Below are 26329 nucleotides of genomic sequence, written 5' to 3'. Positions count from 1 at the left end.
CCGACAGTCATAACAACATCAATAACAGCAATGATAACAACAACAACAACAACAACAACAACAACAACAACGGCAGCAGCAGTTCCTCAGAGAGCACCAATAACAGCCTAAATGTTCCCGCCTCAGTGAGATGTGTAGATGCAGATTAGAAGGACAGTAACCTATTGCTGCACAGACACACAAGACATGTAGGAGACAGTGGAGGACAAACACCTGCTGAGACACCTGTCGGACACTGAGAGCGGGGCAGACACCGGCGGAGACACCAGCCGAAAACCTTTGAGCATCAGTTTTCTGCGCTTGCGCGAAGCGTTGGAGCTGCAGTGTAATGACACCATAGAAAATGAAAAAATAAATAATTAAAATTAGAGAACAACGTAGATTTGACTTGTTATTCTGTTTTCTGTTTCCTTGTTTATTTGATTTTCAGAGTTTGTCACAGTAAAGCAGCTGTGCCTGGGAGACCGTGCACAGGGCACACAGACACTGTTCGCTCACACTGTGCACTATCGATGACTCCTTAATCGATTTGGTGGCATCAGACGAGCAGTGAAGTTAGCGACAGAAAGCATGACCGGAAATTTGAATCCTAAAAAATTACAACACAAATGTCATGAAACAACTTAAAGGTTGCGATCAAATTTCACCCCCTCCCCCCATTAGAGGAATCCTTTGGATGGAAGTAAAAATCTAGAGATCTTAGATTTTTACAGATGAAAGAAATGTGTTAAAAAAAAACCTACAACTTCTATAAAAATGAGCTGCATGGTAACCATGGTAACCACACCTTTATTTGTCGCCACAGTGGGCTGGTAAAAGTCACTGAGCTTTTATTATAGCCATCCACACACGTGCAAAAACAGAAAGTCAGGTGTTTTTATTTTCTTTTAGAAAATTAAAAGCTCCTTTATAATTCTAAAATATACGATTTGTTTCCAGCGCTGATTTGTTTTATTTTGAAAAGCAGTAACCGGATGTTTTTTTGTTGTGATTTCCGCTGACTTGTCGGTGGTCCTCGGCGGGTCAGTTCAGCTGTCGGTGTCCGGTGACGCTAACGGCATAAAATTTAACGGAATTAAACTTTTCTGCTGCTCGGCTCACTTACGGACGCTTTTCCGTCGAGTTTACCGGCTTTTACCGGACAGCAGCAGGTAAACGGAGCCGCTTTTTCCCGGTTTGTCTCTGAACTTTTGCTCGTTAGCTAGCCCGGTTAGCCACCCGATGCTAACAGCGGAGCCTGTTATTCTCCGCTGTCTGATTGTAATGATCAAAAAAGAAGATAATTTATCATTTAAACATCAACAGAGACGATAATTTATCATTTAAACTTTAGTAAAGATGATAATTTATCATTTGAATCTCAATAAATAAGATAATGTGTCATTTTAATGTCAAAAAAGAAATAATTTAATATTTAAACATTAATAGTTATGATTATTTATCACTTTAACTCTAATGAAGACGATAATTTATCATTTAAACATCAAAAAAGGCGGTAATTTATCATTTAAACATTAATAAAGACCATAATTTATCACTTAAACATTGATGGAGACGATAATTTATCATCTAAACGTCAAAAGCGAAGATAATGTATCATTTAAATGTCAAAATAGAAGATAATTTATCATTTAAACATTAATAAAGACCATAATTTATCATTTAAATATCAGAAAAGGAAATATTGTTATATAACAAATAATATAATTCCTTATTTAAACATTAATAAAGATGATGATTCATCATTTTAACATTCATTAAGAATATGATTCATAATCTTAACATTAGTAAAGACGATGATTTATGGTTTAAACGTATGTAAATGTTAGTAAATAAGATGTTTATTTGGTTTATGCATTAGTGAAAAAAAATGATGATTTCTTATTTAAATATAAAAAGATGATCTATGGTTTTGATATTAAAAAAGAGAATAGTTTGTGGTTTAAATGTTAGTAAAGATGATTTTATGATTTTTACTTTAGTAAGAAGAAGCATTATAGGTCACCTTCTTTATGTTTGAAATTAAATTAAAAAAAAGATTAGAAATAAATAATACTTTTTTAAAAAAAGAAAGTAAAAAGAAAAATGCTTCAGGATTTTGCTTCAGATTAAATCTCAGGAGCCAGATGAAGAAGTCTTTTAGCTTCAGGGCCAACAAAGATTTCTCAAAATCAAAGTTTTATTTTTGTTTGCTCTTAAAAAGTTATTGGGGTCCAGTTTTTAAGAGCTGCCGTCCCAGTATTCAGGGACACGGGACAGTGTCACCGTCAAATATCTGCATATCATCAGCGTAACTGTGAAAAAAGTGACCAAACACAAGTCGTCTCAGACGTCTCAGAGTGTGTTTGACATCATTGTAAACTGAATATTTTACAGGTCAGACTGTGGGACATTTTTGGGAAGCTGTGGTGAATTTTTGACTCTGGCAGTGAGCAGAGTGTGTGTATTATTTTACATCTGACGGGTTATTTTTACACGTTTCAGACTGAGCCTGAACACTCAGACGGTGCAGCGGGACGTCTGCAGGTGTTTCTGTTTCATTCAGTCCGAAAGTGCTCTGCAGTGAGGAGTCTGTTTTCTCTGGACACTCTGTTATTTTTGGAGTCTTCCTGCGTCTCTGTGAACACCGTGTGTGTGTGTGTGTGTGTGTGTGTGTGTGTGTGTGTGTGTGTTAATGGAGGAGACAGAGCTGTGCTGTTGAATCATTTATGAGCGGCTCTCTCAGATATTCTCGCAGCGTCTCCTCCCCGTCCTGTTCTGGTCCGATCCGGTCTGTCAGCTCTCAGTTGGACACAAAGACTCGACAGTTTTGTGTGAAACACTCGAGTCTCTCAGCGGAGCTCGCAGGTCCTTTAATGGGCTGTTTGGTTGTTGTTTTTCCCACGGAGCGACACATGAACGCAGCACTATGATGTCGCAGCAGTCTGGTTTCAGCTGCACATAAACGCAGCACAATATGAGAGACCGGGGGGGTTAAAGGGACAATTCATAAAATTATACAAGTCATTTCATGAGTGACACGTCATCCAGTCAGTCTGTAAAAACTGATGCCGTCTGTAGCTCTGAGGGCGTTTTTCAGATTAACTGGAGTTATCTCAAGATGTTTCTGTTCAGGTTAGATTTTCTGTTTTTTTCTTCATCCAAAGTTACACAGCAGCAAAAACACAATTATACAAAATACAACAGAGCAAATAATCAACAGATAAGTTCAGTAATAATACAAGACAACAAAGACTTCCTCTTTAAAGGCTCTATTAAAAATACACTTCTGAGATGCATTGTGGAGTTTGGCCCGTTCTAATGACGAGAGATCCTGCAATTTACTTAATTAATTACTGACCTTATGAATAATCAGAAGCCGCTGGCGACCACGTGTTTTCAGGCTGTCTGTCCATCCGTCCGTCGATATCTCAAAAACACCTGGAGGGAATTTCTTCAGAATTTACACAAACGTCCACCTGGACTCAACGATGGACTGATCACGTTCTGGTGTCCGTAGGTCAAAGGTGAAAGGTGTTACTGAACGTAATTATGAGCTTTTTTTTCTTGTTTTGTCTCTGTGTCTGGCAGGATTTGGGAAGATGGCAGAGCAGGACAGTCTTCACCCTCACTGAGACGAGGAGGAGGAGGACGAGGAAGAGGAGGATCAGGATGGAGCGAGCTCACAGCCTCCTGCTGAACGAGGAGGCGTGCAGTCAGCTGGCTGAACATCAGAGGGCCGAGTTCGTCTTCGAATGGCTGACACACCTGAAGAAGCTGCTTCCTGCCACAGAGCGGGTGAGAGCCGATCATCAATAATAATCATTAATCAACAGGATTCACACGGTCATGGAAAACCTGGAAAAGTCATGAAATTTGCAAATAGTGATTTCCATGCATGGAAAAGTTTTGGAAAGCTAAATATACTCTGAAAGTTTTGGAAAAGTCCTGGAATTTTGTTTTACAAAGCTGTACAATAACACATGAGGTGTTTAAGGACCATCGGAAATTTGAAAATCCAACAATAATATATCGTTTCTGGCTGTGAAAAAAAATTAAAGAGAAAAAAAAAGCCCAAATGTTTTCTTTAAAAATTGCCCAAAAAATCTTACACACTTTGAGCTGTCCTATCGAATAAAAAAGGCAAAATGCAAAAAAAAAAAACAAGAAGGAAAATTGTTTTCTTTGAAATCACCAAAGATTTAAAAAAGCTGCCAAAAAGTTTTCTTTAAAAATTGCTGAAAAAAATCAATGGCTCTTCAAAAATTGTGCAATTTTTTTTAGTGAAAAAAAAAATTACCAAAAAAAAAATCCCCAAAATGTTTTCTTTAAAAACCAGCAAAGATTTTTAAAGAAGCAAAACAGGACTACATTTTTAAAAAAAATTTTTTTTTAATTTTTAAAAATTGGTTGTAAAATAAATCAAAAATACAGCCTTTTACAGTTGTATGTCCCTCCCCTAAAGACAAAATAAAATTAAAAAAATGATTTGACATCTCTCCCCCTTTTTGCACCACCTCCCCTCTCATAAATAACAAACAGTCCCAAGGTTATATTTAAATATTCAGTTCTAATCCTGTTCTGAATCCATTATTTTTTAAAGTAATATTTTAAAAGCTGTTATATAGCGACGAAAAAGAACTGATGAGGAGTACCGATGGTCCTGAAAATTTGCCTCAAAATTCTGGAAAAGTCCTGGAAATGTAGTGGAAAATATGTACATGTGCATAAACATGGATAAAAAACCCAAATGTGTTTTGGGAACCTCGAACATCGGAATCTGTCTCCGCCCCTCAGGCCGACGTCAAACAGAACCAGCGCCGTCTGATCGACCAGCTGTGGGGCGTCCTGATCGGCTCCCCCGGCCCGCCGACCCGCTGGCTGCTGGCTCACTGCGCGGCCCTGCTGTACCGCCTGGGAGACCCCATGACCGCCAGCCTGTTGGTGGACAGGTGCAATGACGTCATCCGCAGCAAAGACGACTCTCCGTCGGGACTCCCGACCCGACTGTGAGTCAGGAGGACGGTTTATGTATTCAGACTTTACTGATGACGTGTTTCTGAAGGAATCATCTGTGTGTGTGTGCGTGTGTGTGTGTGTGTGTCTCTGTGTGCGTGCGTGTGTCTCTGTGTGTCTGTGTGTGTGTGTGTGTGCGCGTGTCTCTGTGTGTGTGTGTGTGTGCGGGCGTGTGTCTCTGTGTATGTGCGTGTCTGTGTGTATGTGTGTGCGTGTTTGTGTGTGTGTCTGTGTGTGTGCATGTGCGTGTGTCTCTGTGTGTGTCTCTGTGTGTTTGTGTGTGTGTCTCTGTGTGTGTGCATGTGCGTGTGTCTCTGTGTGTGTGTCTCTGTGTCTCTGTGTCTCTGTGTGTTTGTGTGTGTGTCTCTGTGTGTCTCTGTGTGTGTGTGTCTCTGTGTGTGTGTGTCTCTGTGTGTCTCTGTGTGTGTGTGTCTCTGTGTGTCTCTGTGTGTGTGTGTGTGTGTGTGTGTTTCAGGGCAGCCGTCGCATGTCTCGGTGCTCTGTTTGAGCAGCTCGGCCGGATGCTCGCCGGCTCCTTCAAAGACACTCTGACCAACCTGCTGAAGGCCATGAAGAGCGCTGAGGTCGGTCTGCTGCTCACACGAACACGTCTGTAACTCTGCCGTCAGTTTTCACCGTCGGACGAGGATGAAACGTCCGCACCGACTCCAAATTACACGAGCGGTCCCGCCATGCACCAGCAATACAAACGTTTCGCTTCCAATTAATCAAATGAGTTTTATTTTTTGTGTCAGGATTTAAATTTACTTCTTTTTTTAAAGTTATTTTGGTTCATTTCAGCTTCAGTTTTTAATTTTATTATTAGATTTTTATATTTTTGAATTTTTCATTAATTCAACATAAAGACAGCACACACAACAGACAACACAGAGGAGGTGGTTTTCATGAATTCACATATTTCTACTTTTAGCCTTTTCATGTCTATCTACTACTGAGTACATATTTAATGCTAATATTACTTCCCAGAATGTACTTATTAATTTGGCAAATACCTCCCACTTTGCTGTTACAGTCTAATGAAAAGAGCACAAAGTATGACAAAACTGTAACACTAAAAACAGAACAGAAACTAAAGTTAAAAACGAAAGACAGAGTAGAACAATTCGGCGGATACAGATACTGATTATTATTTCTTAATAAAGCTGATAACAGATATTTGGGAGCGATATGCATTTACAATAGAAATGTGTATGTGTATGGAATATGACAAACTCCAACACAAAACTTTGTTAAATGCCCTTAAAAAACAGCAAGCTCCTTGCAACTTTTTTTTGTTTTAAATAAAGTCAAAATTAAAAAAAAAAAATTAAAATAGCTTCTTGATGTTTTACAAATTAAAAGTTCCTCTCAAGCGGACACTTTCTTTGCACTTTTTGAATTAATTAATTTTATTGGCGATCATTTAAATAAAAGCGCTGATACAGATAATCGGCAAAAAGGCCGATAATCTGTTTGTTGAATCCACAAATTCCTCTAAAATCATGTCAACTTTCCTTCTTCTGAAACAGCTTTTGGACGTCATTAGGTCGTAGATGTGTTTTCTGGTGAAAGTCAGTTTGTCGGTGAAGCAGAAAGTGCGGAGGTGAAGATGATTCCCGCTCTTCCTCCCTCAGTCTCAGGGCCGCTTCGAGATCATGCTGAGTTTGGAGAAGATCCTGCGGGGTCTGGGCGTCAGCGCCGTGCAGTGTCACCGCGACGTCTACAAGGCGGCGAGAGGCTGCCTGACGGACCGATCCATGGCGGTGCGCTGCGCCGCCGCCAAGGTAACGACGAGCGGCGCGAAGCGTGTCCTCCTTCCCGCTCACGGTTTTCCAAACGTGTGACCGCTGACGTGCGTGTTTGCGTGTCGTCCTGTCAGTGCCTGCTGGAGCTGCAGAGGGAGGCGGCGTTTCTGTGGAGCAGCGAGCTGGAAAACGTGGCCACGCTGTGCTTCAGAGCCTTCGAAGGATCCGGCCACAGCGTCCGAGTGTCGGTGGCCAGACTGCTGGGGACCCTGCTGGCTGCAGCCGTGGAGCCGCGACAGCCCGCCGGTACGACTCAGCGACGCTCAGCTGCCTCTGAGAAAGTCCGAGCATCGTGAAAAAGTTCAAATATTTCCATCAGTTATTTAAGGAAGCGAGATGTTCTAAACTCATCATATAAACCAAAATGTTCAAGCTTTTTTTCTATTTTAACTTTGATAATATGGCCTACAGCAAGAAAAAATGTCAAAAGAAAATTCAAAATATTAGAAACAGTCGACCTAAAAAATACAGACGAGCTGACAAAAACCTGAGCGTCAGTCAGAGCTCCGCCCACACTGATGCAGGTGTTCATAGTAAAGAGCACAAAACCCACTATTTCTGATTTTCATGAGCTAGAAGACATAATCATCAAAATTATTTAAAAAAAAAGGCTTGAAATATTTTTGATTTATGTGTAATGAATATACAATATACGGAAGTGTACCTTTCTGAATTAAATTACAAAGAAAGTTGAACTTTTTCACAGTATTCAGATTTTTTGTGATGCAGCTATAAAACCCAACTCTGGTTCACCATCTGTGTGTTTATGGAAGCTGTTTAAATCCTGCTGTGGGAAATATAATCATTTATTTATAGAGCACATTTCATCCAAAGTGCTTCACATAAAACACACGAAGCATCAAGTAAAAGTGCACTACATTTTAAAAAGGTCATTTAAATACAATTTGAAAATGCCATTAAAGAGCTAAAGCACTGCAAACCTGCAGCTACACCACTTTTCCTGTGCTGCTTTCACATGTTTTTCACAAGCATTTTAACCTTTGACCTCTGCGCAAAATGGTGAGATTTCTTTGAAAAACACAGAGAAAAGGCTATGAACAACTTGGTAGGAAATGTTTCACAAATTGTAAGAAATAAGTAGATTTAGAGATTTTTTTAAAAACCAGGGAAAACTATATTCATAATTCTCATAATTACACATTTAAAATAATGTTACAAAGTTATTATAACTTTTAAGCACTCCAGTTATTTTTTACTTTCTGAAACCCAACTATTTTTCACATGATTTTCTTGTTTTTCCTCCTTTTTCCCCTCATTTTGTGTCATCTATTTTTTATCTGCTCATTGCATTCTTCTCGTCTTTTAAAAGAAATGAAGCCACTTGCTCAAGTTTCAAATGGTTAACATACCATATGTCATTTTATTTACTCAAATTTATTTCATTTTATTTTACTTCATTATTTTATCTTTTTCTTATTTTTCTTTTTTCTTTTTCTTTATTTTATTTTACATTATTTTACTTTATTTTATTTTTTAATCATTTTATTTATTAATTTTTTTAGGGAAGTGAGGAAGTCCAGGAATATTCTGGAGATTTTCCATTTTTTTCCCAGTTTTATGCAGAGAAAGTCCAGGCATGATGATGATGTGTTAACAGTTTTTCTTTCTTTTATTTTCCCATCAGCTCCGAGGCAGAGTGGGCGGGCTCGGAGCTCCCTGGAGGAGGTGATGGATCTGCTGTTGGCGGGGTTCCTGCGTGGCGGGGCGGGTTTCCTCCGAGCCAGCGGGGACATGCTGAAGGGGACGAGCTCCGTCAGCAAGGACGTCCGCATCGGCGTCACACAGGTGAGTCGCCGACTCAGTGAGCGAAATCAGGGCGCTTCGTGAAGTTCCCCAGATCTCACACACACCTCCTCCTCCTCCTCCTCCTCCTCCTCCTCCTCCTCCTCCTCCTCAGGCCTGCGTGGTCTTCGTCTCCACGCTGGGCGGCTCCTGGCTCGAGGTGAACTTCCCAGTGTTCTTGTCCCTGCTGATGGAGCTGGCGTCCCACGGCAGGGCCACGCAGACTCCGGGCGACGCTGTGGTGACCCGTCGCTGCGTCTCCTTCATCCTGAGGAGCACCCTGGGGTCTCTGCTGGGGGAGAAGGCTCAGACCAACGCCGCCAAACAGCTGTGCCTCGCCGTGGCAACGCAGAAACGAGCCATCGGTGAGCAGAGAGACGGTCCTCCGTGGACACAGCAACTTATTTATTTATCCAAAACCACAAGAAGCGCCAGTGCTGACTCTCAGTGTGTGTGTGTGTGTGTGTGTGTGTGTGTGTGTGTGTAGACGCAGCTCTGACCGATGGGAACGTTGAGACCAGAGTTTCGTCTACAGACGTCGCAGCCAGTCAGCATGTGTTGGTCTGCTGCCTGCTGGAACTGGGAGGACTCATCCAGGGACTGGGATCCACCGCCGCCCCCCTGCTCACTGACAGCAGCACAGGTCAGGCGCGCACACACACACACACACACAGACGAGGGGTCGAGTTTTTCAGGGCCGATATCGATTATTAGTAGTTAAAGAAAGCGATAACAGATATTTGGAACTGATGTGCATTTACAATAAAAATGAAAACCCTTCTGATAATAAATAATAATAATAGATAAGAAACCCTTCATGAGTCCCACAGCGGGCCTCTGATAATAAAGTACGGTGAAACCAGAGAGGACGATGCAGACGTTACCTGCCAGCTTTGACGTTTATTTTCGGATCAGCAGGAAACTGAAAGTAAATCTGAAGAATATTTAAAGTGACAGATGCAGAGCGTCATCGTTTTTACTGCGTTCAGAACGTCCTCACCGCCCAGCACGTTAACTTTAAGGAAATTAGATTTTCCTTAAAAACGTCCCTATTGGGCTACTCTGTTTTAAGTTGTTCTGCTTTGTCTTGTTTTACTCTATTTTACTTTTTTATTTCTTTTTAATTTCTCTGTATTTTTTACGCTTTCATTTTTATCTACTTATATGATTTTATTTTATTTTACTTTATTTAAATTATCTTTTTACTGATTAAAATTATGTCTTGGTTTCAATTTCCGTTATTGTATACGTATATTTACGTGTGTGCATGATGACGCACTGTATTCATCTGGTACGAGGTCAGGTCAGAGGTCAGAGGTCAGAGGTCAGGGGTCAGAACTCTCCGCTGCCTCACTGTTGGACCATAGGAAGTTGATTTGCTGTCATTTCCGTGCAGCCCTCCTGGACACGGTGATCTCCGTCCTCCTCCACCCTGCCGCCTCCGCCTCGTTGGCCGCCGCCTGGTGTCTGCGCTGCGTTGCCATGGCGATGCCGTCCCAGTGTTCCTCTCTGCTGGATCGCTGCGCCGAGCGGTTGGCGGCGCTGAAGTCTTCCCCCGAGGCCGTGGCCGGGTACGGAGCCGCCGTCGCCGCCCTGGTGGCCGCGGTGCAGCACTGCCCACTGGGAATACCTCACACCAAAGGCACGGTGGGTAAAACACGCGAATGGCGCCTCCTTCATTGTTGCACGCCCGTCGTTGCTGTGTGTTGTGAGAATGCTCCAGAAAAAACGAAAGCGGGCCTCTGGTTCGTTTACGTTTACTTCGCAGAGCAACGGCGAAAAACATCGTAGCACTCGATGTTATTCGCTCCACCTCTGTGTCCTCAGTTTAAAGATTTTTTTGTTTTTCAAGATTATTTTTGGAGCATTTTATGCCTTTAATTGATCGGAAAGCTTGGAGTGGAGGGAGGAGGGAGAGCAAAGGGCCGAGGCTGGAATCGAACCCGCGGCCGCGTTCTCTTGTAGAACGTTTCTCAGACTTTTGGACTTTTCTAAGATTTTAGGATGCTTCTTTAATTTTATGACTTTTCCAGGATTTTAGGATGTTTCTGTGATTTTGGGACATCAGTGTCTCAGCTGTGTCCTCTGTGTCCTCTGTGGGGGATCCTCCTCTGGCTCTATGTTGATGCTGTTTTATGTCTCTGACACCTTATGGAGACTAAAAGGACAAAAACTAGTCAGTCACTTTATTTTTACTGTCAATTAGAAAATGTTTGGGGCCACCAGGGACCCTATCAGGGGCCAGATTTGGCCCGTGGGCTGTATGTTGAATGTCACTGCTGTGTATATTAGTGTATTAAGTGTGTGTGTGTGTGTGTGTGTGTGTGTGTGTGCAGGTGGTTCTGTCTCTGGCTGAGGAGCTGCTGCGTTCAGCGTCTCAGAACAGTCGTATCTCTCTGCAGAGGACTCAGGCCGGCTGGCTGCTCGTCTCCTCCATCATCACTTTGGGTAAATCCTCGTCCTGAACGCCATGAGCACTTCCTGTCTGTGCACCGAGCAGCAAACAGCTTCAGCAGCTTCACGCTCAGACACACGAGCAGCAGGCTGTTTGGCTTCTGCTGCCACAACCGCCAACTATGAGACCTGAAAAATAGGCAGGGATTTAAAAACCAGAGTGAGGGGTTATAATAACAATAACAATATGAAAAACGACAACAATAATAATAAAAATATATTTCATTCATAGAGCGTTTTTTTCACAATACTCAAAGATGCTTAAAGCAAAATCAGAATTATCCGAAATATCACTGCAATGGCATTTTAATGTCTCTTTCTCTGTTTAAGACAAACCGTTACCTGTCCACTGCGTGTGTGTGTGTGTGTGTGTGTGTGTGTGTGTGTGTGTGTGTGTGTGTGTGTGTGTGTGTGTGTGTGTCCAGGGCCGGCTGTGGTGGAGCACCACCTGTCCCGTCTGCTCCTGCTGTGGCGCTGCGTGTTTCCCGCTTCACTCAGGGAGCAGGAGATGGAGCTGCGTCGAGGGGACTACTTCACGTGGCAGGTTACTCTGGAGGGACGCGCCGGGGCGCTCTGCGGTCAGTCTGTGTGTGTGTGTGTGTGTGTGTGTGTGTGTATATAATCATACGCCTGAGGGATACAAAGAATCTCAGTTCTACTGAAAATACTGTATTTTACCTGCAGGGTGAACTGAGGGAAGGAAACAGTTAACTTAAACGCATTAGCCCTTTAAAACCTGAGCTTTTTTTAATCATTGGGAGAAGGCAATGAGCAACTTTTTACTCAAAACTAACACAAAATTTGTAATAAATAAATAAATAAAAATAGACCTGCAAATTTGCACCAAAAGAGATAAAAAAAAAACAAGAATAAAATAAAAAAAGAATGACTTGGAAAAAAACATGTACATATTTTTCTGAAAATGTTCCCTTTTTTAGGCACTTTTATGCACTAATAATTTATCTCCTTTTTAAAAAAACAAACACATTTTTAGGTTATTTTCTTGTCTTTTTTCCTAATTTCTTACAGTTTGCTGGGCTATTTTTTTTTTAAAGAAACCAATATTTTTTTCAGGTTTCAGAGGTTTTAATGCTTACATGTTACACATTGTATATTTTTGTATATATTCTTAATGGTGTTCTTGCTTATGTATATATAGCTTTTTGACCATATTTATGTTCTTATACCTTTTTAAATACTGAAGTGTTTACGTACTGTAAATACTTCAGTATTTACAGTACGTAAATACTGGCCTCAGAGCGACTGTAACAAGCTGAATGAAGTATTTCTGATTCTGATTCTAAAAGGCGTCTGAACGCAGCACGAGAAAACTGATGGCGATCCAGGTGTTAAAGTGTTAAAACAATCTGAAAATACAAATATGAGAACGCTTGAAAGAATTTGAATAAACACACGAATATCCAACAACACAAAGACATGTTTTATGTCAAAGACGTGTCAGTAGTATGAAGATAAAATGATCATGTCAAACCCTGATCAAATCCAGAATATTTTCATATTTTGAATAAAAGAGAAATTATACTGTGCATTAGAGGTTGACAGATTACCGGCCTGGGCGAATATTGCAGCCAATATTTGGCGTTTTGATGATTATTTATTTAAATGATTGCAGATAAAAGTGATTAATTAAGAAGTGCAAAGACCGTGTCAGCATGGGAGGAACTTTTACTTTGTAAAACCTAAGGGAGACATTTTTATTCATTTATTTTTTATCCGTTTTCACTCGACTTTCTGTATGTGATGTTAAAGTTTCAGTTTTGATTAAAGATTTGCTAAAAGCATTTAAACAAAACTTTCTGTTTGAGTTTGTTATAATCTAGAGTCTGACTGAAATGTTTTCATTTTTATTGTAAATTCACGTCAGTTCAAAATATCGGTTGTCAGTGTCATTCATTACCAATAATCAGTATCGGTATCGGCCCTGAAAAACCAAAATTGGTCGACCCCTACCGTCCACGTAGATGTCGCTGATAATCTTTTATGCACATTTGAGGTGTTTAAGTTTTGACGATAATTTTAGATCTGAGGTAAATGACACGTGTGTTTGTACGTGTGTGTGAACAGGCATGAAGAACCTGCTGCTGCACTGCAGGGAGCTCGTCACCGATGACGTCATCAGCCGTCTGCTCACGCCGCTGGCCTGCGCTGTGGCCCTGCTCACCAAGTCAGTCCGCTAATCAAAACTATTCACATAAATAATCCTCAACCAGGTTATTTACCTGTTTGTTCCACTGAAACCTTATTCTGTGTGTGTGTGTGTGTGTGTGTGTGCGTGTGCGTGCGTGCAGGCTGCCTGCTCTCCTCCGGTCTTACGGCAGTTCAGTTCGCAGCTGGTCGATCGTCTACAGACAGAGAGTCTACGAGCTGCTCGCCCTGCTGCCTCCTCACACATACCAAGGTAACAACACACTTCCTTTTTATTGATTTATTTCCTTTAATTTTTTGTAATTTTATTAGCCGACAAGATTAGTTAGATAATAACAAACAAACAACAAACAAAAAGTATAGAAAATTTCCTGAAAAGTGGTTCAAACGAAGCAACCCCAAATCAACAGTAAAACACAGAGATGCAGATTTGCATCGGACTAATATAAAACCGTGATTTTTGTGTTTGCCGAAATATAATAGATAATTTGCCCTGGAATTTTTACTTGATAAATTATGGACATGGTCGTTTCACACGGAATTAAAATCACAGATTGGCTTGATTTCTATCAAAAATATGGGAAAAAATAACCCCAAATTTAGCAAGGAATTAGTAAAAGAAAGTATAGGAAAACTGCTGGAAAATTAGTGAAAACAAACAAACAAAAAAAGCAACACCAAATCACAGAGATGCAGATTTGCACAGGACAGATATTATCCTTGGACGTCTGTGTTTGCCGAAATATGGAAAGTCATCATGTTTTTTCCATGTTTTTGAAAATAAATAAATAAAGACAATTTGCCCAGGTTTCAAAGGGTTAAAATAATTTGATTGTATTTCGATCTTTGCTGAGTAGCAGTTTTTTGTGAAAGGAAATAAAAGCCCATCCCATAATAGACACCTTTCCCAAATAAAAGCCTGTTGAGGTCAATGATTAATTGGCTGTTTAATGACATTTTTCGGTAATAAAGTCTTTCTCTCCGTTCCTGCAGAGAGTTTCGGTTTGGTGATGAACCAGCTGGTGTCGGATCTGTCCGGTCAGGACAACCTGAACCAGCCGTGCTCAGAGGTCACCCTGCTGCCCCCCCTCTGTCACCCTGACGACCTGCAGCTGGTCGGCACCGCCCTCCACGACACCGACCACAGATACATCGAGGAGCAGGTGACGAAGCTGCAGGATGGTAACTGTACGCACAGGGCTGACGAGCACGGTGATGACTCTGTGTGTGTGTGTGTGTGTGTGTGTGTGTGTGTGTGTGTGTGTGTGTTTTCAGCTCCATGGCAGCAGTGTGGGAGGGGGCTCTCTGGATAACGATGCCTTCAGTCTGTGTGAAAAGAGCGATGAAGCTCCCGCTCCTCTTCCTCCTCCCGTCGCTCTCACCGCCGCCGCCGTCCGCCTTTTCGGAGCGCTCTACCCGCACATCATCTCCGCTCAGAGGTAACTCACCTGATCCAGATTCAGACACTTTATTGATCCCAAGGAGGGCAATTTATCAGCAGCCTACCTCGTCCAACAAACAGCATGTTAAAGGTCAAAAAACACAGATCAGCAAACACAAAGTTAAAAAACATAAAATAAATATCAATAAAATGAAACAGATAAATGAGTAGACATTGTTACAAGTATTAATTATAAAACGTTAAAGGCACAGTCATTAAAATAACATTTAAAGAGACCTGAAGGAATATTGGTTAGTTTTCCTCGGAGGTACATGGTAACGGTGGCCTGAAGGCATCTTCTTTATTTAATTTTATTTGACCTTATTTTATTCTATTCAAAAGGGACCATAGATGCAGCAACCGGTAACTCCACAAATTCTTGCTACTTTTCACTTTATTTTTATATTTTCTCGACACCATGGCCCCCTCTGCCGAGGCACGACTTTTCTATGACAGAGTGGCACTTGTCAGCACCGGGAGAGGCTGTTTGGGGTTTGAACTGAGTGCAGCGGACCGTGAGAGGATCTCACTGGTGGCCTGTGCCGAACGGCGAGTCAGACCAGAGGAAAACTGAAACAAAACTGATCAGGGCGAGGCCGACCCGACCTGGACCGAGAGCTGTTCCTCCGTCAGGCCTTCTCCTGTCTGATGTCCACTGGCAGCAGTGAAAAGTGGACGAGATGCGACTGACGCTCATTCAGCAGCGGTTTTTTAAAACCATGGCCCCTTCTGCTGAAGCACGACTTTTCTACAAATTATCAGCATTGGGGAGAGTTGTGTGGCGCCTGGACTGAATGCAGCCGAGCACGAGAGGGTCCCCACCGGCGGCATTTAAACTTTGTTTAAAAATAAATACAAAGACGTCTATTTTACCCAAACTTTCCTGCTCCCCTTTCAAAATAAAGACACTCTGACAACGCCTTTGGACAGAATCCCATCAGTTTTGAAATATTTGCACGACTGTGTTGTCGGCAGTGCAGCAGCTGTACGATTTGATAAATGAGTGGAATTTGTGTTTATAACTGTAGAAATACAGAACTCAGAGTGGCAGGCGGCGATGCAGAAGCGTCACAGCAACAACAGCAACGCTGCCGTAAACACGAGCGTGAAACACGCTGCAGTTTGGCGAGGTCGCTGTCTTGCACTGCTTTAGCGTGAATCAGGTCTTAGTCGTCTTTTTCACTGGACTTTTTCAGGTCTCCGCTCGAGTCCAGTCAGCCTGCGTGGTCGTCGGCTCAGTGGAGCTCGCCACGATTAAAAGCAGATTTACAGATGAACTCTCCTGTGTGTCTCTGTCAGGGTCAAGATTTTGGAGCAGTTTGTGGAAACGGTGAACCAGCTGAAGGGTCAACGCCAGCAGACCGTCCAGATGCACGTCTGCGCTGCCCTCTGCAGTCTGCTCAAGGTACTGCACCTGTCCACATCTCGACATACTGGCACGAAAAAGAGAAATCCACTTTGTTGTGAGTGGATTTCTAATCAGTGATGACGGTAAATGCAGTCAGCTGAACGACAAAGTCCTCTGTGCTGTACTGACAGAGAACCTGAGATTTTACATGTACACGGAAACGGACAAATTCTCTTTTACAGTTTGTGTGTGCGGGACAAATATTTGGGGATAACTGGAATCAGTCTGCAGACTCTTGGATCATAGTTTGAGTTTAAAGCTGCTTTCAGATATTTGATGTCCAGCTGGAGGCTGCAGAACAAACCTTTCACATGTTATCAGTTTATAAAGGTAAAACAAGAAAAACTAACCTGTCCTCCTCCTCCTCCTCCTCAGCACCAGGCTGGTATTCGGGGCTCTTTGGGGCCAGAGGAGGTGCGTCCCCCGGCGCTGTCCCTCCTGACGGGGGCTCTGGAGAGTGTCAGTCCTCTGCTGCGCTGCCTGGCTGCTGAGGGTCTGGCGCAGCTGGTTCAGGTGGTCGGAGACGCCGGCTTCACTGTGTCCATCTCGCTGCTCTGCTTCGACAGGTGGGTGGACGCCAGAGGTGTAGAATGGGGGTCGACCGATATCAGTTTTTCAGGGCTGATACTGATAATTAGTATTTCATGAAACCAATAACTGATATTGGGAACCGATGCATTTACAATAAAAATGAACACATTTCTGTCAATATTTAGAATATGAAATATGAACTCCAACACAAAACTTTGTTTAAATGCCTTTAGTAAATGTTAAATAAAAACTGAAACTTTCAACATAAAATACAGAAAACTACTTTTATATAGTCAAGTAAAAATCTAAATAAAAAATGAATGGATAAAAATATCTCCCTGAGGTTTTACAAAGTAAAAGTTCTCATGCTGACACTTTCTCTGCATGTATTGCAGACTGCCTTCCCTGCTGTTGGTTGAGTGTAATTGCACACTTTTTCATTAATTTATGTTATCAGCAATCATTAAAATAAATGCCGATACAGATCATCTGCAAAATCATTAATTGGACAGACCGATAATCTGTCGACCCCCATTATAGAGCAGTCCACAAAATAAAAACCCAAACGCATTGGCATCGGTTTGTTTTCATGTGTTTAGAACAGACACCAAAATTCACCAAAATAACACACACCTTCATACAGTTGTTTATTCCTGTAGTTTTAGATGACTACAAACAGTGTCAGAGTGGACTGTCACTGCAGGAGAGGATCTTCGGGACGTTAAACGTCGTTTTTTATTGGATGTAAAGAAGTTTCATGTAGTATTTATTTGAGTTTTTTAAAGCAATTTGTTGCTTATTTAAGAAATAATGAAGCAGAATTGTCGCAGATATATAAATAAAATCACAGCAATCTATATGCAGTCTCTGGGATCTTTAAATAGAAACAACAGAAAAAATTAAAAATCAGGTCATAATTCAAAAATATTCATCACACAGACGGTTACATAACAAACACAGAATTAGTCCAACAAATCTTTAAATAACTGAGATCCAGATATATCTGAGTGTGTCTGAGCCTGTGAGTCACACACACTGTGAGTGAGTGTGTGTGTGTGTGTGTGTGTGTGTGTGTGTGTGTATTATATATTTAGGACAGCTAACGGAGGCCTCCTGTTGGGTTGTTTTCATCTTAGTGGGATCTATACATATTTTCATGTTATGCTGTATTCTACTTTTTGCAGTTTTTTAAGTTTGTCCTGATCTATTTGTTCATTTTGGAGGATTTCGAAGGTGTACTATGCAGGATTTGTTGCTTACTGTTTGTAAATGCAGTATTAAAACTTGGCCCTCCTTCAGGGGAAACAGAAGTATCGGCTGCCGTACCACCAGACTACGGAGCAGCTTCTTTCCCCAGGCTCTGAGAATCCTAAACTCCTCCTCTGACTCTAAAAAGTGTCGCAGGATTTAGGGGCAGATTTTAAAAATGCCAAATAAATCTAGCTGCCTGATGAGACTGAGAGAGCTCCAGCCGAGCTGCAGCATAAGTGAAGAGAGCACGCAGAGGTGACAACAGTCAGAATCAGAAATACTTTATAGGTCCGCGGAGGGATATCGTGGTATCTAGAATTAAAACGACAAAAATGAGTTTTACTTCAACAACTAGTACTCTGATAAACTACCTGTCTGATGTCGACTGTCCAGGCTGAAGACGGCTCGGGACGCAGCGTCTCGCAGCGGCTACGCTCTGGCTCTGGGGGCGCTGCACCGCTACACCGGAGGAATCAGCTCCCCGCAGCACCTGTCCACCTGCCTGGGAGTCCTGTTCACCCTGAGCCAGGACAGCACCTCACCTGAGGTCCAGGTACACCGGCGCGCACACACACACACACACACACACACACACACACACACACACATCTGCTCCTCATCTGTCCACATGACGTCACAGATCAACACACAAGGACACTCTGACTTCCTGTCCTCCCTGTGTGTCTGTCCGGTGCAGACCTGGTCTCTCCACAGTCTGTCTCTGGTGGTCGACCTGTCGGGCGGTCTGTACCGCGTTCACGCTGAGCCGTCCTTCACGCTGGTGCTCCGCCTGCTGCTGTCGGCTCCGCCCACCCACCCCGAGGTGCACCACAGCCTGGGACGCTGCCTGCACGCCCTCATCACCTGTCTGGGCCCCGACCTGCAAGGTACCCCGTCACAATCACACCTGAGGACATATTCACACCTGAGGACAGAGAGAGAGAAACAGTCAGCTTTACTATGTGTGTTATGTTTGTGGGGTGAAACTGCAGCAGGTGTGAATGATGTTTTTGTGTTGATGTTCAGGTGAAGGTGCGGCGGTGTCCGGTCTGCGCTCCAGCTGTCTGGTGGGATGCGGCGTGATGCAGGATGGTCCGGACTGTCTGGTTCAGGCCAGAGCCATTTCCTGTCTGCAGCAGCTGCACATGTTCTCGCCTCCACACGTCAACCTGGCCAACCTGGTACCTGCGCTCTGTGTGAGTACACCTGAACTACACCTGAACTACACCTGAACTGCACCTGAACTACAGCGCCTTGAAGCTGGCCAGTCAATCAGATTTTATTTATGATTTTTGCTACAAACGATAATCAAAACAAGATAACTGAGATAAAGCGATGATTGTTAAATCCAGCGCTTCTCTCCTCACAGCGCTGCGCTCAGATTTAGAGGCTGTTTCCACGGCAACAGTTCTTGCATGAAATGTTAAACTTTCTTGCGTTTCGTCCTTGCGTTCACACGGCAACGGCATTTTGGGGTCCTGAAAACGCAGTCTTTTGAAAGCGGGTTCCAGAGTGTAATCTTTTGAAGACGCCACCATTTCTGTGGCCGTGGAAACTGGCGCTGATGCTGTGAGAACAGTGACATCACAGGCGCGCTTCACGCATGAGGATCGCTCTCAGTGTTATCATATCAATGAGGATTTCTTTTTTTTTTTTAAATGCGAAGGGAAGACTCTTCTGTTTTCAGTCGGGACGTTCTCGTCTAAACGTGCCCTTAGTAACTTCTTGTCAAACTTAGTGACTTCATCTCTAAAAATAATGCGCTGTCAAAGCGACCGCCGCAGGTGCAGCCTGCTGAGCTGTCATTTTGTTAACGGCGGCGCTTTCAGGACGGCTGCTGGCGTTTAATTTACGGCTGAATTTTAATGATTCGGTTCGTGCAACGACACAAAATCAGACAGCTTCCTGCAAAGATCCACATCGTGCTGAAGTCATCAGTGATGCTGCATGCAGCCTCGTTCCTCAATAGATGGTCCGTGGCCCCCTCAGAGTTACGGCAGGGGCCCGCCACATTATTGTGTTAGTCTGTAAACTGTGTGTGTGTGTGTGTGTGTGTGTGTGTGTGTGTGTGGGTGTGTGGGTGTGTGTGTTTTTGACCCTGTCTTGTGTCTTGCAGGAGATCTTGTTGGATTATTCCATGTTGGTAGGTTCTCTCTCTCTCAGGCCTGAAGCTGCTGTTTGTCTCACTTTTCCTTTTGGCTTCTTCTCCCCAAATACTTTTGTGTTTTTGGAGAAAGATTTCACCCACAGAATGACGGTGTGTGTATCAGTTACTCAGCGTGTGTTAAGGTGAGCTACAGCTGGGCGATATGATCTAAAAATAAAATCCCAGATTTCTTTTCACACCAAACCCGATCTACGATTTTAATTGATTTTTTTCTTTTTAAAAACAATCTACAAATCACAAAGAAATTACTCAAAAATGTGCAGTCATTTTAGCAAAATAAAAAATTCAAGCAAACAGAATTTCCTTTCTGATAGTGAGGTAAAGGGATTTTCCCTTTTTTGGGACTTTTACACTGAAAGCTGCTGTAATCTCACAAAGCCTCTTTACATGAATTCATGTCTGTCATATTTTTAGCGACGTGCAGCGGCTGCATCAGTAGCAGCTCTGCAGCGGGTCTCTTTCCTGTTACACGGGACACAAAATGACTCCACTGATGTCGGCAGCTTTTTTTCGGCTGTTGGGCCGATGTGGTCTCGTGCACCTGTGAGTGAGACACGTTTCGCACACTCGGCTGCAGAGTCTGACGTGTGGAAATAAAATCGGTCGTGCTGCCGTCTCAAAAACAAACTCGCAGCGGACTGTGGTTTGTTCAGATCTGACGCTGCAGAACTGAAGCTGCTCCAGTTGACTGACGAGACTTTTTTTGGAGGGTGTTTTTTATTGTCATTAATGCACGCTGTCATGTCGTGTGTGTGTCTCTGGGAGGGAAGCACGGGTCACGGCGTTGCCCGCTGTGACTACGGAAGCCCAAAGGGGACAGTGAAGGAGAAAATTGAGATTTGCATTTTAAAAAATCACCCTAAACTAAATAAATTTGAATGAATCAATAAAACTGATTTCTCACCCAGCCCCTCTGTGACGAGCCCGACAGGAGAAACAGATGTTTTTTAACATGAAACTGCTTTATTGAGTGTTTTCCTCTGTTTGTTTTGGAGAAGAGGAGACGTCTGTGGATAATTCAGCTCCCAGAAAAACACACTGCACCTTTAAGAACAGTAAAGCTGAACTGAAATCAGTATTTTTACTGCTGTTAAAATGATCCTTCAGTTTATGATAAACGTTCATCTGAACATTTCGATATACAAACAGACATTTTGTGGGTGAAATATTCTTCTGCCTGAAACACTGTTTTATAAAAACACCTCACACATTTTCCTTTTGGGCTTTTTAACATTTTCCTTTGTATTGATATTAACTCTGTTGTTGCTGACCGTTTTAAACTGTTTGTGTCACAGTTTTTGTGTTTGGATTTTCCGTTGCTTCACAGACTGACGGCTAACCCAAAATAACACGACTTTACCCAGTTTGCTTTAACAAATTCTGCTGCTGCCTGTTTTCATCTCCTGCAGTCAAACCGCGCAGGGTCTCCTCCACAAAGAGCTCAGTACCAGCTGATGAGGATGATGATTGTTATTATGATGATGATGATGATGATTATTATTATTATTAGCAGAAGAGGATTTATTAGCAAGTAGCTTTTCCCTTACAAGGAATTTGCAGTAAACATAGTAAGAGGAATGAAAATAAAAATAATAATAAAAATAAGGAAAAGTATTACAACACTCAAGAACTTGGAATATAGGATAAAGAAATAACAATAAAATGTAATTCTGTCAATTTGAAAAATGAATCTTAAATATGTCTCTGTTGACCGTTGTGATCTTAACTTTAAAGTGACAAACGGAGGACTTTGAAAATCACACTTTGATTTCTGAGACATTACGGCATGATTATTAGAGTATATTAATCTGTTCATTTGAAGAATAATTAACTGAGAAAATTACTGTTAGTCGGTACCTCATGATATTTAAAACAGACCTTCAAAAATAAGAAGATTGACATGAAAATATATATTTAATGAAGATTTTTAAAATTTTTTTAGCAAAAGTGCTGAACATCTTCCAAGTTTCGAGAATATATCATGTTTTTTTTTTTACTGTTGGACAAAAGACGTCACCTTCAGCTTTTTGGAAATTTGCTTACTTTTTTTTTCTTTTTTTAGGAAAATGAATCAGTTATTAAAATATTAATGACTTGGAGCCATGATGTAAACAGAGTTCAGTTTCTGGAGGAGACACTGTGTTCAGCTGCATGCGTCCTCTGCTGAACCTAACAGAGGACACCTGTCGTCCACATGTTTACGCCTGCGTGTGTGTTTGTGTGTGTGTGTGTGTGTGTGTCAGGCTCACCTATGCAGCTCATACCTGTGTCTGCGTCGGGCCGTGGTGGCGTGTCTGCGGCAGCTGGTGCAGCGGGAGGCCGTGGAGGTTTCTGAACACGCCGTGACGCTCGTCAAAGAGCTGCCCAGACGAGACAACACCCAGCTGGGTGAGACACACCGAGACACGCTGAGACACAAAGAGACACAAGGAGACACACCGAGACACTCTGTCCTCTCACTGCTGAGACACTCTGTCCTCTCACTGCTGAGACACTCTGTCCTCTCACTGCTGAGACACTCTGTCCTCTCGCTGCTCATCATTCCATCATTATTAGTAGTCTTAGCCCCATATATGTTTCTATGTTTTTAGGATGTTTTTTAGGACAATTTCAGAATTTGAGGACATTTCTAGGATTTGAAGACATTTCTTGGGTTGCAGGATATTTCTCAGATTTTAGGACAATTCTTGGACTTTAGGACATTTCTAGGTTTTTAGGATAAGATTTAAGGACAATTGGGACAATTTAGGACAATTTTCGTTTTTTAAACTTTGTTTAAAAAATTTCTAGGATTTTAGGACATTTATAGGCTCTTAGGATGTTTGATGTATTTATTTATTTCTTCTACTTAATATTATTGTTATTAAACCACCTTAAAGATTCAGACATAAAAAAATACTTGAAATAATAATTTTCTTCTAATATGGTTTAAGTTTTATTTCTTTTATCATCACAGTTTTTGCATATATACATATATATGTATTATAATATATATATATATATATATATATATATATATATATATATATATATATATATATATATATATATATATATATATCTCCTCACTCCTCCTCCCTCTGCAGATGTCACCATAAAGGAGGTGGGACTGGAAGGAGCTCTGTTCACCCTGCTGGACCGTGAGTCAGATCCTGGTCTGATGAGGGACATCCAGGAGACTCTGGTCCACATGATGGCGTCCAGCGCCACTAGTGGGAAACTGGGACACTGGCTCAAACTCTGCAAGGACGTTCTGTCTGCAACCACGGGTGAGTTCAGCCCGACACACGCAACATGCACAGACACGCTGTCAAACTGACAAATAAGTGTTTATTTATTAGTAGGGGTCGACCGATAATGTTTGTTCAGGGCTGATACCGATACGATTATTAGCAGTTAATGAGACCGATAAGCAATATTTGGAACCGATCTGCATTTCCTACAAAATATATACAATATTAAGAATTTGAAGTATAACAAACTCCAACACAAGACTTCGTTTAAGTGCCTTTAGCAAATACTTCATCAAAACTGATAAGTTTAAAAATAGCTCCTTGAGGTTTTACAAAGTAAAAGATCCTTCTACACTTTTTTTGCACTTTTTAAATTAGATAATTTTATCGGCGAGCATTAAAATAAAATGCAAAAATAAAAAGATAATCAATAAGTTATTAAGTAAGGAAGCGACTGTTGCGTGTTGTCCTAATAATATTAAAAATGTTAACTGTGGAGGAAAACCAGCCTTCGTCAGGGTCTCAGGTTGTTTCTGTCATGTGACCCCCTATAAATCACCATGGAAACTACATATACAAAACAACATAAGCAGCATCTTTTTAACATTGTTTTTATCAAAATGCAATATTTACTTTGTGTGTGTACAGAAATTTAAAAGAAACATGTAAAAGATTTTCATTACAAAATGAACAATATTACAGCCAACTTTCAAAAATATTTGATTTGAACTCATTGTGAAGTAAACGAGGAAAATAAAAAATTTTTTTTAACTTGGACTCTATTTCTTCAACTTTTTTGTCTCAAAGTGACTAATCATCAGTCTTATGAAGCTGGTCTAGTTGGAGAAACAGGGTCAGGGTTGAAAATGACCAAAGTTGCCCTAAAATCTGCCATGATAAGTTCAAAAACATTTAGAATTAACCGTTCTTACCATTATTAACTTTATTTTTCGATAATATCTGTCGGTGTTTATTCACACCTCTGAGAAAAAGCAGTAAGTGGACTTTGAGTCTCTCAGGGACAAACTGTCTCTCTGTCTCTCCTTCAGACTGTCGGGCTCCTGTGGAGGCGCAGCAGGAGGACGAGGAGGCGGACCCCAGCAGAGACGACGACTCCTCCGCCTTCAGGGCTCGTTCGGAGTCCGGTGGCCCGTTCACGGCGCTGCGCTGGGCCACGCGCCGCTTCGCCATGGAGTGCGTGTGCCGCGTCATCGCTCAGTGTGAGACTGCGGACGCAGCGCACTTCGACATGGCTCTGGCTCAGGAGCGCCGCCTCCATGAGTCCACACCGGTAAGACCCCGACAGACCGGCTCCATTCAGTGTCTCTGACCCCCCTGACCCCTCGCTGTCTCCACACAGACTTCCTGGTCCTCCATCTCGGCGACCTGGTTCGCATGGCGTTCATGGCGGCGACGGACCACAGCGAACAGCTGCGGCTGGCGGGTCTTCAGACCCTGCTGGTGATCATCAGGCGCTTCTCCGCCATCCCTGAACCCGAGTTCCCCGGTCATGTGATCCTGGAGCAGTACCAGGCCAACGTAAGGACCACTGCAATCACCAGCACCTTGTCTCAGTCAGCGCAGGGTCTCAGTCAGCACCTTGTTTCAGTCAGCACCCTGTTTCAGTCAGCACCAGCTCTCAGTCAGCACCTTGTCTCAGTCAGCACCGGCTCAGTCTCAGCTCTCAGCACCGGTATTTTTTTTTTATTTTATTTTATTTATTTTATTTTATTTTATTTTATTTTATTTTTTTATTTATTTTATTTTATCAAATCAAATCAAATTTTTTTCTGTTTTGTTTTCTGTTTTCATGCGTGTGTGTGTGTATGTGCGTGCGTGTGTGTGTAGGTGGGAGCTGCCCTCAGACCAGCCTTCACTGCTGACGCTCCTCCTGACGTCACGGCTAAGGCCTGCCAGGTGATCAATCATCAATAATCACGTTAACGACCCTGACTGACACGTCACTGCCGTGACCTTTAAACCCTGCCCTCTCCTCCGCAGGTGTGCAGCGCCTGGATCGCCAGCGGCGTGGTCAGCGACCTGCGTGACCTGCGGCGCGTCCACCAGCTCCTGGCCTCCTCATTGGCTAAAGTCCAGGCAGGGAGGGACGCGTCCAGCCAGCTGTACAACGAGGCCACTGCGACCATGGAGACGCTGGCCGTGCTGAAGGCGTGGGCCGAGGTGGGACTGTACTGGTTTTACTGGTTTCACTGGTCATCGCGCTGTCTCTCTATTGACTCACCAATGACCCCATTTGTCACAGCCAGAAACTGTAAAAAACAGAAATGACTGTTGGATTTCAGATTTCAGGTGATTCCTGCTGTGTGATTTCGGCTGTTTGTTTTCGGTCTCTCAGGTTTACATCGTCGCCGTTCAGAGCAGCAGACAGAAGGAGCGCTCTGATAGGATGGCTGACCTGTCCGTCTCTTCCTCTGCGGCCAATCACAGCACAGAATCGGGAGGGGCGGGCCTCCTGAAGCTGGTCCAATCAGATCTGTCGACGCTGAGCCGCCTGTGGCTGGCGGCGCTGCAGGACTACGCCCTGCTGACGCTTCCGCAGGAGTTCTCCTCACAGCTCCCTGCAGCAGGTAGGAGGAGCAGGAGGAGGCGAGGAGCAGCAGGAGGAGAAGAAGCAGTCCACAGGAGGCGTTTTTATTTACAGTGTGTCCTCCTCTTTCTCCTCCAGGAGGCTCCTTCTACACCGCAGAGACCGTCAACCAGGCCAGACCTCACTACTCCTCCTCCTGGGCTCCTCTGCTCCACGCCACCTCCCTCTGGCTCCACAGCACCGGTCAGTGCTCCTCCTACTCCCTCCTTCTTTCTCCTCCTCATCCCTCCACTTCCTCCCTCCGACTCCGTCTCTCACCTCACTTGTTTTCCTTCTTACTGCCTCTTTCTCCTCCTCCCTCCTCTCACTCCTCCTCCTTAGGTGTGTCTCTGTGTTTTTTTAGGTTTTGTGATGTCAGACGACTCACCTGCCCACCTGTCCAGACCGGCCACGCCCACCTCCATGGGCGGGGCGGAGCCAAGAGTCCAGAGGACGTCAGCAGTGACAGACTGCACCTCATACTGGGT

The 26329-nt window shown here is 42.9% G+C and overlaps 1 protein-coding gene across 1 annotated transcript in view; it reads left to right on the top strand.

Annotated features, from left to right (window-relative positions):
- The first annotated feature begins 1007 nt into the window (after positions 1–1007).
- The window catches only part of heatr5a (HEAT repeat containing 5a), a 32538-nt gene continuing 7216 nt past the window's right edge, over positions 1008–26329 (top strand). The window contains 32 exon segments of the mRNA XM_042500436.1: positions 1008–1151; positions 3571–3777; positions 4777–4988; positions 5471–5579; positions 6630–6779; positions 6875–7046; positions 8446–8606; positions 8719–8968; positions 9091–9246; positions 10000–10250; positions 10940–11051; positions 11483–11635; positions 13143–13242; positions 13367–13476; positions 14217–14386; positions 14499–14662; positions 15964–16069; positions 16448–16638; positions 18248–18407; positions 18552–18741; positions 18881–19050; positions 19971–19997; positions 22265–22409; positions 23108–23290; positions 24304–24538; positions 24610–24793; positions 25103–25171; positions 25256–25435; positions 25611–25842; positions 25941–26045; positions 26206–26268; positions 26271–26327. Of these exon segments, the coding sequence (XP_042356370.1) occupies positions 3652–3777; positions 4777–4988; positions 5471–5579; positions 6630–6779; positions 6875–7046; positions 8446–8606; positions 8719–8968; positions 9091–9246; positions 10000–10250; positions 10940–11051; positions 11483–11635; positions 13143–13242; positions 13367–13476; positions 14217–14386; positions 14499–14662; positions 15964–16069; positions 16448–16638; positions 18248–18407; positions 18552–18741; positions 18881–19050; positions 19971–19997; positions 22265–22409; positions 23108–23290; positions 24304–24538; positions 24610–24793; positions 25103–25171; positions 25256–25435; positions 25611–25842; positions 25941–26045; positions 26206–26268; positions 26271–26327 (4693 nt within the window). The 5' untranslated portion in view covers positions 1008–1151; positions 3571–3651.

This window comes from Plectropomus leopardus, chromosome 14 (genome assembly GCF_008729295.1).
Source record: "Plectropomus leopardus isolate mb chromosome 14, YSFRI_Pleo_2.0, whole genome shotgun sequence".
NCBI classification, from domain to species: Eukaryota; Metazoa; Chordata; class Actinopteri; order Perciformes; family Serranidae; genus Plectropomus; species Plectropomus leopardus.
Note: the sequence above shows the minus strand (reverse complement) of the source record. Positions and strands in the feature narration are given on the sequence as shown.